This window comes from Podarcis bocagei (assembly GCF_964188305.1).
Source record: "Podarcis bocagei genome assembly, chromosome: 7".
Lineage (NCBI taxonomy): Eukaryota > Metazoa > Chordata > Lepidosauria > Squamata > Lacertidae > Podarcis > Podarcis bocagei.
The window spans coordinates 65122134-65137066 of record NC_138132.1 but is presented as its reverse complement, the minus strand read 5'-3'; the positions used below and the strand labels follow the sequence as shown (position 1 = coordinate 65137066).

Sequence of the window (14933 nt, the reverse complement as noted above, 5' to 3'; positions counted from 1 at the left end):
ACATCTTTCCATAATAGCTGATTTCTGATTTCAACTTTTAAATATGGCACTTACTGTATGGTTTTTTAGGTACTACTGTTGTAAACTACTCAAATATTTTTTGTGCATAGCGGTATATACTTTCATATTATGTATAAATAAAGTGGTTGCCTCTGAACTTTGGAACACTCTTTCCAAAGTTACGCCAAACGCATCAACAGAAATGAAGAATAGGGATTCAAAACGCATATGCTTATTTATTATATTTTTCCAGGAAGGTGATGCAAGGGAGCCCATTTAAAATCAAAAACAGATTTTTCACGGACCATCTTAGTTGAGAATTTGGGATGCACAGTGTTTCTTAAGTTTACAAACCAGGATGACACCTCACCCAGGAAAGGAAGCAAAAACAGCAAAAGACTATTAGCTGCTTCAGTAAGACACAGGAGGGGGAAATTTCTCCTGGAACAGACTGTAAGGGGAAGAGGAAAGCATATACTGCAACACTTCGCAAGGCAACACATTTGCAAGGGTAACTAGAGAGGTCATAGTTTTGTCCATTACCAAAGTGTGACCATATTTTTAAAAAAAAAATATGCCAGAATTGGAGTGTACTGATTAGGTTTTTTAAAAAAACCCTAGTGTGTGCATGTTCTACATCTGTCCAAATTCAAACCACAGTTTATTCCATTTTAAGAGCATTTTCCCAACTGTTAATTTCTGCATTATATCTGAGCCAGTTCAAGAAATATGGTGGACTACAATGAAAGCTTAGCACTCATTTCTGTGTTATTTGCAAATTGATCCCCCCCTCCCCCGAAGCAAATTACACTGAAATAAGAGCTAAACTTGCCCTTATGTAAAAGCTCATATGTATCACAGAAATTAACTGTTAGGGGAAAGTCAGGAAAATGGAATAAACTGCCACGTGAAGGGAGCCACAGTCTGTGCATGGGAACTTCTGAATGGGCCTCACTGCAAAACCATGCTCTCGAGAGACTCGGAACCAATTCCGACACCCTCCACCACCTTCTCCATACCACCACCACATCAAAACTGCAGGAAAACCTGAATTACTGCATTGCACACCATGTGGGCCTTCTCTTGCACTAGATCTGGAAGCGGCATTTAGCGCAGAATGCTGCAGCACAGTTGCTGACAGAAGTGAAGCCTTCTCAGCATATAACAACCACACTCAGAAATCTACACTGGGGGGGTTGCCAATTTGCTACCAGGCAAAGTTCAAGGTGTTACTACAGTGGTACCTCTGGTTATGAACTTAATTCGTTCTGGAGGTCCATTCTTAACCTGAAACTGTTCTTAACCTGAGGAACCACTTTAGCTAATAGGGCCTCCCACTGCCACCGAGCCGCCAGCGCACGATTTCTGTTCTCATCCTGAGGTAAATTCTTAACCCGAGGTACTACTTCCAGGTTAGCAGCGTCTGTAACCCGAAGTTTTTGTAGCCTGAGGTGTTTGTAACCCGAGGTACCACTGTATTAGTATATAAAGCCCTTAACCTGGGACTAGTTTACCTGTGAGGTTGCCTTACTCCTTCTTCAATCAGCGGTGCTGGCACTGGTACATGTACCCCGTAATACCCACATTTGTAAGGAAGTCATATTTTAGAGAGGCAGACCCTACCCTCTGGAACTCCCTGCCTATTGATGTCAGCCAGGCACCTTTGTTGTACTCTATCCGGCATCTACTAAAAACAATTTTGTTTCAGCAATCCTCCCCAGAAATGTGGATGTGAGGTTTAATCTGTTTTTAGTTTATTGTTGCTTTTATCTTTTGAACGTTTCAAAGAACTGTTTTCTACTGATCATTTTCTTTTTTTAAACTCTCAATGTAAATCGCTTTTGAGGGTATTTCTTTTTTCAACCGACAGGTGCTGTGTAATTCTATTAAATAAACAAATAAAACACTCAGGCTGGTGTAGAATGGGCAGAAGAATCACCAGGGTGGTACCCAAAAGAGCAAGCTTGTTTCAGCACCACCAGGATGCTGTTCCCTTCCCAGAGCCTCCCCAGATGTACCAGTAAGACACACACCATCCCCCAATAGGCTGTCAGCTCCCCTGGAGGTACCCAGATGGCAAAAACAGGGGATTCAAGGTGCTTTGCCAACTTACCATCTGAGCCCGCAGGTACATCTGGGCCTGGCTAGCTGTCAGGGTGGGGCTACTGGCATTTCCCAGGAGTACAGCTTGCTGGGCTATGCCAGAGGCGGCCGCCGAGTTCACGCCCTGGGCCCGGTTGATCAGCTGGGCGGCAGCTGGGGACGTTGCCAGGTTTATCTGGGATTGGGTGGGGAGGAGAGGGAAGACAGAAAGTGGTGCAGTGAATCTGGACGACGGCATGGAGGAGGAGATGGGGACAGGCCCATTTGCACCAGCAAAAGTGGAGCGCATGAGGCCCCAAGATGCCCCAGCTCTGTGGGGCAACAGAAACCCCACAGCAGCCCTGTAGAGAGAGGGGCAGACTCAAGGCTTACCGTGGACTGCTGAGGCGGGGTCTGTGTGGGCCCATTGTTGCTGGACGAGGTATTCTGCCTGTTGGCTGCCAGACTTGCCTGGAAGGGCAAGCAGAGGGGGAATTAAGCAGAAATCAGACATGCTAAATCCATATAGCTGTGAATCCTGCAATGTGGGGGCTTGGACTAGATGACTCTATGATAAGAACATTTGCCCATTTACTTCACCAGTCGGCAGAGGCTCTCCATGCTTTCTGGTGTGGGGCGTTCCCAGCCCTATACCAAGGCTTGAATCCAGGACCTTCCCAGGGTCAGAATGTAAGAAGAGAGCTTGCTGGATCAGACCAAAGGGGGCACATTTAGTCCAGGATCCTGAACCAACAGATGCCCCAATGTGAAATCTGCAAGAGCCCTCTCCCCTCCTGTTTGTGTCAGTTTTGGAGACATTATAAAAGGAAATTTAAAAAAAATCTTAATGAACATAAATGACATGTTGTACCTTATTTTGCCAATGCGCCTTGAGACCTTTTGTTGCACAAAGGAACTGACAAATGAAATTACTATTCTTATCATTAATAGTATTAATAAGAATGGCAATGTGGATGTGTGAACGACCCAGTATAAATGATCCACTGCTCATGTACTATTCTTGCATTTTAAAAAGTTATTTGTTTCCATTTCATAAACTGTATATGCTGCTCAATCGTAAGAACCACAAAGCAGTTCACAGAAAGTATGAAACAATAAAATTATAAACAAAAACAACCTCAAAAACAGATATGTAATAAATTCAAAGAATGGTTAAAATCAAAGATAAACTAAAAAATAGATTAAAGCACATGTCAGGTTCTATATACCTGAACAGGCTTGGCGAAACAAAAATGGTTTTTTGCAGGTGCCTAAAAGAGGATGGCAAAGGCACCTGCCTGGGGTCAGTAGGCAGGGAGTTCCAAAGTGTGGGGGCCACCACACTAAGAGATAGATTTCTTATAAATGCAGAACCCTATGTGGCATCTGTATCAGTGCCAGTTGATAAGATAACGATTTTTTTAAACCTCGTGAAGATAAAAAAACAAACAAAGGCGACTTCCTGATGTCCATTACATGCATCAAATACATTCTGAAAGAAAAACAACTCGCCAGTCTGGAAGGACCCTTTGCTATTATGCAATTAATCATAGAATTGTAGAGTTGGAATTGGACCTCAAGGGTCATCTAGCCCAACGGCTGGTTAATTTAATTATTATGCATTTAACAGTTGAAATACTTTATTGTCACTTGTACAACTTGTATACAGTGAGATTGCACGAGCACCCCCCACTCAGCTCTCTTAGTCTTAATTCCCCTAGTTTACTGGCGCACACCCACCAAACCCAAAAGTCAGCTGCTCTGTTGTTCTCTTTACCCTGTTGGTGTGACTAATCATGCTTCTATATCTTCTGCCCCAGGGCAGGAGATTAAGAAAGTGCTGGCCAGGGTGTAAATCATCCCTGAGAATTTTCCTCACTCTCCTGAGACAACTTTCTTCGGCAATATCATCCAGTGGATTCACAGGACAGCCCATAATATCTTGTGCTGTATTCACCACCCTCTGTAGGCACTGCCTATCAGTTGATGTCAAACCAGCGTACCACACTGTGATGCAGTATGAAAGGTCACTTTCTATTATGGACTAGTAGAAGGAGATCATCAAATGTTGATTGACATCGTTCTTCCGCAATACTCTGAGGAGATGGAGTCTCTGTTGAGCTTTCTTAACCACCTGGGTTGTATTGATTTTCCAAGTAAGGCCTTCACTGAGATAAACTCCTAGGAATTTAAAGGAAGAGACTCTCTCCACACAGCCCTCCCCGATGTACAGCGGGGCTAGTTCTCCTCTCTTCCTCCGAAAGTCCAACACCATCTCCTTTGTCTTGCTGATATTTAGGTGCAAGTTGTTCCCTAGGCACCATGTAGATATTTTTTTGGACTTCTCCTCTATACGCTGATTCATCTCCACCTGTTATTAAACCCATTATGGTGGTGTCATCCACAAACTTAATAATTGCAGTAGACAGGTCAGATGATGCACAATCGTATGTATACAATGAATACAGCTAGGGACTTAGCACACATCCCTGTGTTGTGCCAGTGCAGATTTTTAAGGAATTAGATGTCACATGTCCAGTCCTCACTGTTTGTGTCCGATCTATCAGAAAGTCTTTAATCCAGTCACAGATGGTAGGAGAAAGGTTCATGTCAGTCAGCTTTTTAATGAGGATGTCTGGAAGGATGGCATTAAAAGCCGAGCTATAACACTGGTCAACAACAAATTTGTTGTCTTCGTTTTTTCAGTTGATTGAGAACGAATCTGATGCGCTGAATCCAAAAATCACATTGGTTTTGCTCAATCAGGTCAAGTTTTTGAGCTATGGCCACGTGTCTTTTTTTACGTTTTTGTTCACATGTACGCTTGTGTGGAGCATTTTAGAAGAAGTTAGTGGGGGTAAAATGCCATGTCGAATAATTGTTTTGATTGGAAATGATTATTTTAATGACAAGAAGTATTCAGGTCCGATAGTTCTGGGTGATTATGTCGAAAAGGGATCAGTTTGAAGTCATAAAACCTCAAAATCTTCCATAAATTGGTGCGTCAAAGCATAAAGTTATTTTGGTATTAAACTTGGTGACCAGGATAAAGCTTAGGCGCCACACATGGTGTGCAAGGCATGCCCCGAGACTCTACGTGGGTGGACCAATGGCAAGAGGAGTCTGAACTTTGGAATTCCCATGGTTTGGAGGAAGCTGACAAACCATGTCACTGACTGCTACTTCTGCGCTGTTGATGTGATTGGGATCAACAAAAAGAAGCGGAGCAGCCTCAAGTATCCTGATCTTCAATCAGCACATCGTCCTGTAGCTCATTGTGATGAAATTCCAGTGCCTATCTTCGGAGAACTTCCTGACATTAGTGACGAAGATGCCTCCAGTGTTGAAGGACATAAAGAAGAAGAACTGGTTCTTGAAGATGATGCTCCACATCCATTTTCCCAAAAGGAGTTGAATGATCTAGTTCGCGACCTCAGCTTGTCAAAGGACTCTGCCGAACTGTTGGCATCCAGATTGAAGGGGAAAAAACCTCCTCTCTGACAGTGCTCGCATCAGCTTCTTCCACAATAAGGCATCAAGAGTACCTCCGTTTTTTCTCGGAAGAGAAGGACTTGGTGTACTGTGCAGATATTGCACAGCTTCTGCTCAAGCTTGGAGTGCCACAGTACGAACCCAAAGATTGGAGACTGTTCATTGACAGCAGCAAGCGATCACTGAAATGTGTTCTGCTACACAATGGCAACCAGTTTGCCTCTATACCCCGGCTCACTCGAGTACACTGAAGGAGAACTATGAAGCGGTGAAGTATGTGCTGGAGAAAATTGGTTATGATCAGCATAAGTGGTTTATTTGTGTTGACCTGAAGATGGTGAACTTTTTGTTGGAACAACAGTCTGGCTTCACCAAGTACCCATGTTTTCTGTGTATGTAGGATAGTAGGGACCGTGCTCAGCATTACACGAAGAAGGACTGGCCTGTGCGGGAGGAATTGGTGCCTTGCAAAAAAAGGAACGTCATCAACGACCCTCTGGTGGACAGAGACAGAATACTCTTCCCACCACTGCACATCAAGCTCGGCTTAATCAAGCAGTTCACCAAGGTTCTGGACAAAGATGCTGACTACTTCACTTACTTGTGCCAGGCTTTTCCAGGATTGACTCTGGAGAAGTTGAAAGCTGGCATCTTTGACGGTCCTCAGATCCGTCAGCTCATCAGAGATCCAGAGTTCGGAAACTCAATGAACGAAGTGGAACTGGAAGCGTGGAAGGCATTTGTTCTGGTAGTGAAGAACTTTCTTGGCAACAATAAGGCCAGAAACTACGCAGAACTTGTCAACAACATGCTGACTGCTTTCAGAACCTGGGCTGCAACATGAGCGTCAAGATGCACTACCTATTTTCACATCTGGACCGGTTTCCTGAGAACCTGGGTTCAATGAGTGACGAGCAGGGGGAGAGATTCCATCAGGACATGAAAGAGATGGAGACCAGGTATCAGGGTCGCTGGGACACAGTCATGATGGCTGACTACTGTTGGACTCTGAAGAGAGATCTCCCTGCCGCTGAGCATTCCAGGAGTTCCAAGAAACGGAAGTTCAAGCCCTGAAGTTTGAAAAATGGTGAAGCAACATGCAATTTGTGTGTACTTACCTTTATCAATGCCCACCATTCAGTTTACAGTAATCGATGTTTCTATCAGGTAATCAATATATGTTGTTGGAAAAACATTTTTTTCTCTTGAAAACATATTTAGGCTGATATGTGTTGACAAAAATCAGCTGATAATGCCACAAAAATGTAATCGATTTTGTCACAAGATCTGATTTTTTTTCAAATCAACATAGCACAAAAACCTGACCTGATGGAGAGAAACGGATGCCATTTCCTGATTCAGCAGTGCAAAGATACCCTAAATCAATTGTAGAAATCTAGACAACATTCAAAAAGTAAAAAATTGTTGCCCAGTGTAATCAATAAACAACATCCTGGCATAGACCTCCCTAAAAAAAAAACAAATACGACCACCTTCCTTGCCCTCTCCCACTGGCCCCAAAGGCCTACCTGCTGGACGGCAGCCAAGCTCTGGAGCTGGGTGCTGCTGAGGTGCTGTTGCTGCAGGGCTGCCGTCTGGAGCATGAGGTGCTGCTGCTGGGCGGCATACATCTGCTGCAGGTATTGTGCGGCTGTGTTGGGCTGGCGGTGCAAGGCCTGCTGGATCACCTGTGGGGAGAAGGACAGCAGGCCGTGAACAAAGACCCAAACAAGAGGAATTCTTTATCAGGGCTGCAGCTGGGAAGGGAAAGGGTTAAACCCCCCCCCCTGTGGAGGGGAAACAGGTCACATTCACACCACAAGATTAAGTAACTATGAAGACACTTCAAAAGTCACGGCTTCTTCCCCCAGAGGATTCTGGGAGCTGGAGTTTGTTAAGGGTGCTGAGCATTGTTAGGAGACCCACTTGCACAGCTACAATTCCCAGAGTTCCCTAGGAAGAAGGATTTTTGGCTGATTTTGGCCTTATATTCATTTATTTATAATCTTATTTTTCACACACACAAAAAAAGCTTTGCAAATTCTTAACATGGACCTAAATTTACTTTATCCATTGACTTCCTGTCCTCCCCTTCCATGGTTTTCATATCACCCTTGAATGCTGTATATTTCTCATACGCTATTCTATACATCCATTTTAACCTATGTATCTTAATAACGAACGCCGTCACTCGTATTTCGAGTCCTGCTCATGTTTTCATCTCGCTATAGTAACTCTTTGAATATTCAATAAAAGGTCTCCCGTCCTCGATGAATTTTCCCCCATTTTGGTCTCTATAATCTTTTGCTGTTAATCCCGCTGCTTCTGCATTCTGATCTACAGCCTTTTAAATGTGTTTGGGAGGGGGTTCCTGCAGCTGGCAAAAGGCGGGTTCTAAATATCATAATAACCATGGCATATTGAGTCACACCATTGGTCTGTCTGAGCATTGTGGCCACCCTGACGGACAGCTGCTCTCTCCAGGGTCCCAAGGCAGAGAGACAGGCAGAAACCTTTCCCAGCCTAGCAACCCAAGATCCTTTTAGAACCGAAAATGACTCCAGGGTGGGGAAAGTGTGCAACTCCACTGAGCTAAGGGACCCTCCCCAAAAGGCTGTGTGCGCACCATGTGGGATGGGGGAGTTAAGTGCAAACACAGCTGTGGGCAAAACGGTTTCCCACCCCCACAGAAAAAATAAGGGGGGTGAATAGAGTCTGGGAAATTCAAGCCCCGGGGAAAGCATTACCACACCAGGCGTGAAAGCAGCATGTAATCTACATTCAAAGCAATTTGCCACATGGTGGAAGGAGAGGAGAGATGCACTGTCACACATTGGGTTGGGGGGGCACAAATCCCACCCCCGGCCCTGCGAGCTAAAAGCTGGAGGCACTTTTATGCTCAGAAAGGATTTCTGCGGAGGATGCTTAAGAATTATTATGCGTGCACACACTCACACACACATTCATTCAGTATAAAATTACAAAACAAAAAGTATGAAAACAAATTTGCCCCAGAAAGAAAACTTAGACCTCATATTGCTGCCCAAGAATATGTGGACTCAGACTACTGCAGAGAAAAGAACTGTCAAGTTATGTGCTTCTAAGAGTGAGGAAAACCTCAGAAATTTCTGCACTGTTTTGTGGAATTCCATTTCTTACGTGCCAAATACAACCAAATTGCGAAATTTGGCTTTCCTGGTGTGTTTTTCTGCTTTTATCTATCTCCATTATCTGCTCTATCTTTATTTGGAAAACGCAACCTGTGTATTGCTCCTGTATTATGTTTTGTAACATTTGGGGGATTTTGTTTGTATTTTTTGCAATTTTGATGTTACATTAATGAAAAACTACACACACACACACACTAAAAAAACCACCAAGATCACTGATCCAGGAGGGCATTAGAACATTTAAGGCGAGCTCCAGCATTGAGCCCACAAATCTGATGGGTTCCAAAACGCTCCAGGAGGTTGGGGAGCAGAAAGAGACACCCTGTTTGCACAAGCAGGAAGTTTGCTCCACAAGCAGGACAGCACAGCAGGATCTCACCCAGAAATGCAAATCATTAAAACTGCAAAACAACAACAACAGAACCCTAAGCAAGTTTGAAATTCACATTTAAAGGGTAATCAACGATGAGTTGAGTGCAACAGAAAACAGCAACCTTCTCACTAAGACACACATCGCAGAATACAAAAACAAGGATATTCACACTGGAGGGAGACCTATTTACTGAGCTGATAAATAAATCGAGACACTAGAAACTACAAAATTTGCGAAGAGACAGAAATCCTCACACTTGCTCTATAAAATAGAAAGTGTGGGATATTCCCTCCTGTTAATAAAATTAAGAGTACCACCAACCTAAAGAAAAGTTTGTTACAGCTATGAAAATATGAAGCCAATATAGTGTGTGTGTGTGTGTGTGTGTGTGTGTGTGTGTGTGTGTGTGTTATATTTTGTCATAATAATGCAGATCCAATATATTTTCATCTATCTATCTATCTATCTATCTATCTATCTATCATCTATCATCTTGAGAATGACAGAATAAAGGTTTGGATAGGAGTTTAAATACCTCATAGTATTGCCAAGCTTCCACCGAAAGGAGCAGTTTTTTAGGGGGGGGAGGTCAAAGGTTAACCGGCATCAGCAAGGGTCTTGAGAACTTTGACCTTGCAGAGAATTTCCAAGCTGCCTGCAAGGAACGAAATCCTCCATCCATCATTTCTGCCCTCTGCCAGCATTCATGGATACCCCAGGGAGTCTTAAGCAAACCTTTTGGGCACTCCCCACAGCCCCTTCCTTGCTGGGGGGGGGGGCAATAGTGCTAAAGCAATAAAACAAAAAAACAACAGCTCCTCGGAAGCTTCCTTTTTTAAAAAGAAAGACTTATGTGCACCCAAAACAAGCACCCCAAGGAGCTCCAGGGGCATGGCAGACAGTTCTGAAGTTGTTGTAAACAAAAATCTGCAATTTTTCCCTTATGGGTTATCCAAGAGCCCATATAGAGTCCTTACATAGGTTCCCTATTGGTAGGAGAAAATAACAGAGGCCAGCCAGAGAATATTGAGAAGCAAAGCAGCTAGTAAGCCTGATCTTTATTACCGTATTTTTCGCCCCATAGGATGCACCGCCCCATAAGACGCACCTGTTTTTTTTGGGGGGGGGGGGGAAATAAAGAAAAACAATTATTCCCCCCCCCAAGGCATGGGGCTGGAGGGGGGAAGCCCGAGCTTCCCCCAACCCCAGCCCCAGAACAGGCTGCTGCCTGCAAGCCTCGCGCGCCCGGCAGGACCTTCCGCCAGGCGCGGGAGGCTCGCGGACACCTTCCCAAAGCACAGGGCATCCTCCGGAGGGCACCCCGTGCTTCAGGATGCAGGCTGCCGCTCCAAGCCTCGCGCGCCCAACAGGACCTTCCGCCAGGCGCGGGAGGCTTGCGGACACTCGCCCGAAGCACAGGGCGTCCTCCGGAGGGCACGCCGTGCTTCGGGATGCAGGCTGCCGCCCCAAGCCTCACGAGCCCGGCAGGACCTTCCGCCAGGCGCGGGAGGCTTGCGGATACCTTCCCGAGGGCGCCCCGTGCTCCGGGCTGCAAGCTGCTGCCCGCAAGCCTTGCGAGCCCGCGGGAACTCCCCCGGGCTTGCAAGGCTTGCGGATAGCTTCCTGAAGCCTGGAGAGCGAGAGGGGTCGGTGCGCACCGATGCCTCTCGCTCTCCAGGCTTCAGCGAAAGCCTGCATTCGCCCCATAGGACACACACACATTTCCCCTTCATTTTTGGAGGGGAAAAAGTGCGTCCTATAGGGCGAAAAATACGGTAATCTGTTGCAACAGGGTGCTCCCCTCACACGCAGGAAAGGAGGAGGAACCCAGAACCAAGGTGTGCCCGTCCTTATAAAGGTAAAGGGACCCCTAACCATTAGGTCCAGTCGTGACCGACTCTGGGGTTGCGGCGCTCATCTCGCTTTATTGGCCAAGGGAGCCAGCGTACAGCTTCCGGGTCATGTGGCCATCATGACTAAGCTGCTTCTGGCGAACCAGAGCAGCGCACGGAAACGCCGTTTACCTTCCCGCCGGAGAAGTACATATTTATCTACTTGCACTTTGACGTGCTTTCAAACTGCTAGGGTTGGCAGTAGCAGGGACCGAGCAATGGGAGCTCACCCCATCGTGGGGATTCGAACCTCCGACCTTCTGATGGGCAAGTCCTAGGCTCTGTGGTTTAACCCACAGCGCCACCCGCATCCCTGCCCATCCTTATATAGACATTTTAAACTGCCCACCCTGGAGTCCAAGACCACTCCCAGAAACATCATACATACATCACAGAAGGGGTGTAACCCAAGACCACCCCCCACATCATAGCTGTCAAGTGTCCTTTATTTGAAGGGACAGTCCCTAATTCCAGCGCCATGTCCCGCTGCTGTCCCTTATTGATGGATGTCCCTTAAATGTCCCTTAAATTTCAAATGAAGCAGCTCCTCTCCCTCCCTCCCTCCCTCCCTCCCTGCCAGCCAGGGATGAGGGAGGCTCCAACTGTGTTGCTTGGCTGTGTTGCTCACCCAAGAAGTCTAAGAACGACTGGGGGGTGGAGCTTGAATGCCTTGTGTGTGGCTAGTTAATGCAAGCTGTGGAGGTTTTTGAATGCTGGACGCCATTTTGTTGCACGTGCTGCTGCAAACTTTGCAGTGCAAAGCCAGGCCGGGGAGCCATCTTAAGTTGAGGCTGCATAGGCCTTGTGGTGCATGTGATTCAGATTCTATTCAGTTGAACCTCTGGTTACAAAGTTGGTTGGACAGTGTTCTCAAAGCTACCAGCATGAGTTTGACCAGGAAGACTGGGGTGCCTGGAACAGTTGAGGCTGCAGGTCCCTTATTTTGGCTGCTGGTCCCTTATTTTCAAGGCTGCTGGTCCCTTATTTTCAAATCTGTAAGTTGACAGCTATGCCCCACATACCTACATCACAGAAAAGGTGGTCTAAAACAGAAAATTGAATGTTGTTTTTACTGTTTGCCTGGTTATTTGACTGCCTTTCCTGATTGTTTTCTTGATAGTCTGTCACCCATTAAAATGCTGATTACTCAATTCCTGAGACAATGGGAAGGCTCCCTGACCCCCCCTCCCTCCTTGCAGGGAAAACATTTGGTCAGTTTGGGAATCAAAAATGGTTTCAGGTCGGTCTTCCTGTGCTGATCTATGTACGTGCTTGGTTGGTGCATTTATGAACATTTGATATACAGTGGTACCTCAGGTTAAGTACTTAATTTGTTCCGGAGGTCCGTACTTAACCTGAAACTGTTCTTAACCTGAAGCACCACTTTAGCTAATGGGGCCTCCTGCTGCTGCCACACCGCCGGAGCACGATTTCTGTTCTCATCCTGAAGCAAAGTTCTTAATCTGAAGCACTATTTCTGGGTTAGCCGAGTCTGTAACCTGAAGCGTATGTAACCTGAGGTACCACTGTATATCTAAGACATTAAAATTCTTGTCACAGGGTGCAATGACCAAAAGGGTGACAATATTTGAAGGCTTTGCCTTTAAAGCCAAGGAAGAAGGGACATGCTAGAGGTGTGTAAAAGGATGCAGGGCACTGAGGAAGTGGAGAGGGAAAAGGTTTTCTCCCTCTCCCCATCACACCAGAATCCGTGGACATCCAATGAAGCTGAATGTCGGAAGTTTCAGGAGAGGTAAAAAGACAGGACTTCTCTATGCAGCACGTAGTTAAACTAGGAAACTCCCTCCCACTGGCGGCAGTGAGGGTCACCAACTTGGATGGCTTTAAAAGAGGATGGGATAAATTCATGGAGAAGGTTGTCCGTGGCTATAGCTACAATGGCTCTGCTCTGCCTCCACGGTCAGAGGCAGCAATGCTTTTGAATCCCAGTTGCTGTGAATCACAGGAGGGGGTGGGCACTGTTGTACTCAGGTCCCGTTTGTGGGCTTCCCAATTGGGGCATCCGGTTGTCCACTGTGATAACAGGATGCTTCTCCATCTATTTACAGAGGCTGCCTGACATGGCTGACTTGGGGCATCAGTATGGGATAAGGGAAGGAGCAGAATTGAGCAAATGAAACAGGCTACTTCATCCCATCGCAAACCTCTTTCCGACTTTTTGCAATTTCACCTCCATATCTGCAGCTGCCGCCTACAAACCAGCCTTTGCAGACATAAAGTGGACTAGAAACTTGCCTCAAAAATTAAACCAGAACAAAAACAAAGACCCTCACCAAACGGCAACTTCACTAGAGAGCCAAAGGTGCGAATGGGGCATATTTCAACCCAGAAACACAGCCAAAGCTGAGGACAGACTTTCCCAGCCTCCTCCCACCCCCACCCTACCCCGGGGGTGTGATATACTTCACAAGTGACCCCCACAAAACACAGGCACAAGCAAGCAGGCAAGAAAGCCGTAGACACAGCTACACAAACAACCTGGATCTTTAGCTCTGCAACAATAACAGTAATAAACCTTCCTCCCCTGGAAGCATCAACATAAATGGCTTGGGGGACCATGACCTTTTCCCACCCTTATAACCCCCCATCAAGGAAAGAATCACATGAGGGTTGCCCCTTTGGTTCCCTTCCAACTCTACAATGCTACAATTCCCACAAACACCATCTCTCCTGGCAAGATACAACAATGATTTGGTGGGCAGAGTACATAGGAAACTGCTGTGATAGGAATTTTGAGGGCTTAGATATATGTTAAATGTTCATAAGTGTACCAACCAAGCACGTACATAGATCAGCACAGGAAGACCGACCTGGAACCATTCTTGATTCCCAAACTGTCCCAAAAACTGACCAAATGTTTTTTCTGCAAGGTCAAAGGAAAATGGAAAAGCCTCCCCATTGTCTTTTCCTTCACAAATCCTGTCTTAAGGATATGTCTGTGACCTGACTCAGGAACTAAGTATTTATCATTACTAAGTATTTATCATTACAAAAGACTGGCTAGGCTCCCCAGGGTATCCAATCAAGTAAGCAGGCAATCCAATCAAGTGACCATTAAACAGGTAACCTGTCAGACGAGATAAACAAGTCACTCAGATTTCTGTTTTAGACCACCTTTTCTGTGATGTAGGTATGTGGGGGGTGGTCTTGGGTTACACCCCTTCTGTGATTATGTATGATGTATGGAGGGGTGGTCTTGAGCTCCAGGGCAGGGAATTTAAAATGTCTTTATAAGGCCTTGCGCGCCATTGTTCTGGGTTCCTCCTCCTTTCCTGCGTGTGAGGGGAGCACTCTGTTGCAACAGATCAATAAAGACCAGGCTTACTAGCTGCTTTGCTTCTCCATATTCTCTGGCTGGCCTCTATTATTTTCTCCTACCAATAGGGAACCTATGTAAGGACTCTATATGGGCTCTTGGAAACCCCATAAGGGAAAAGGGGCAGATTTTGTTTACAACACTGCCTTCCCCTGAGCCAAACTGTTGGGTCCATCTAGCTCAGGACTGTCTACACTGACTGGCAGAGGCCGTCCGGGATTTCAGGTAGGGAATCTTTTCCACCTCTACCTGGAGATGCTGTTGGGGATGGAACCTGGGACCTTCTGTATGCAAAGCAGAGGCTCCATCACTGGGCTCCATCCCTTCCCCATTTGCAAGATACCGTGGAGCTTAAAATAGGAAGGCCAATCCCCCCCCTCACTTTTAGGGCACAGAGCTACTTCCCTGCAGCAGTTGCAAGCCTGGGAAGGCAACAAAAGCAAGGAAAGGGCTGAGGGGAGGACCTTTTCCCAGCATATCCACCATCTTGTGGCAAAGAGTTCCATAGGATAGTGTGGCCTGGCATGAAAACACCCCCCCCCCAAAAAAAACCCTTTTGTTCCTAGGACCTGGGAGAGACCACTTCA

At 46.0% G+C, this 14933-nt stretch overlaps 1 protein-coding gene across 5 annotated transcripts in view; it reads right to left on the bottom strand.

The window, feature by feature from the left end:
* The window catches only part of LOC308592482 (polyhomeotic-like protein 2), a 65484-nt gene that overhangs the window by 29173 nt on the left and 21378 nt on the right, over positions 1-14933 (bottom strand). For all 5 annotated transcript variants that reach the window (XM_081203991.1, XM_081203994.1, XM_081203992.1 and 2 more), the window contains 3 exons: positions 7104-7262; positions 2476-2553; positions 2114-2278 (listed from right to left, as the gene is read on the bottom strand). In XM_081203991.1, the coding sequence (XP_081060117.1) occupies positions 2114-2278; positions 2476-2553; positions 7104-7262 (402 nt within the window). The remainder of the gene's footprint in view (positions 1-2113; positions 2279-2475; positions 2554-7103; positions 7263-14933) is intronic.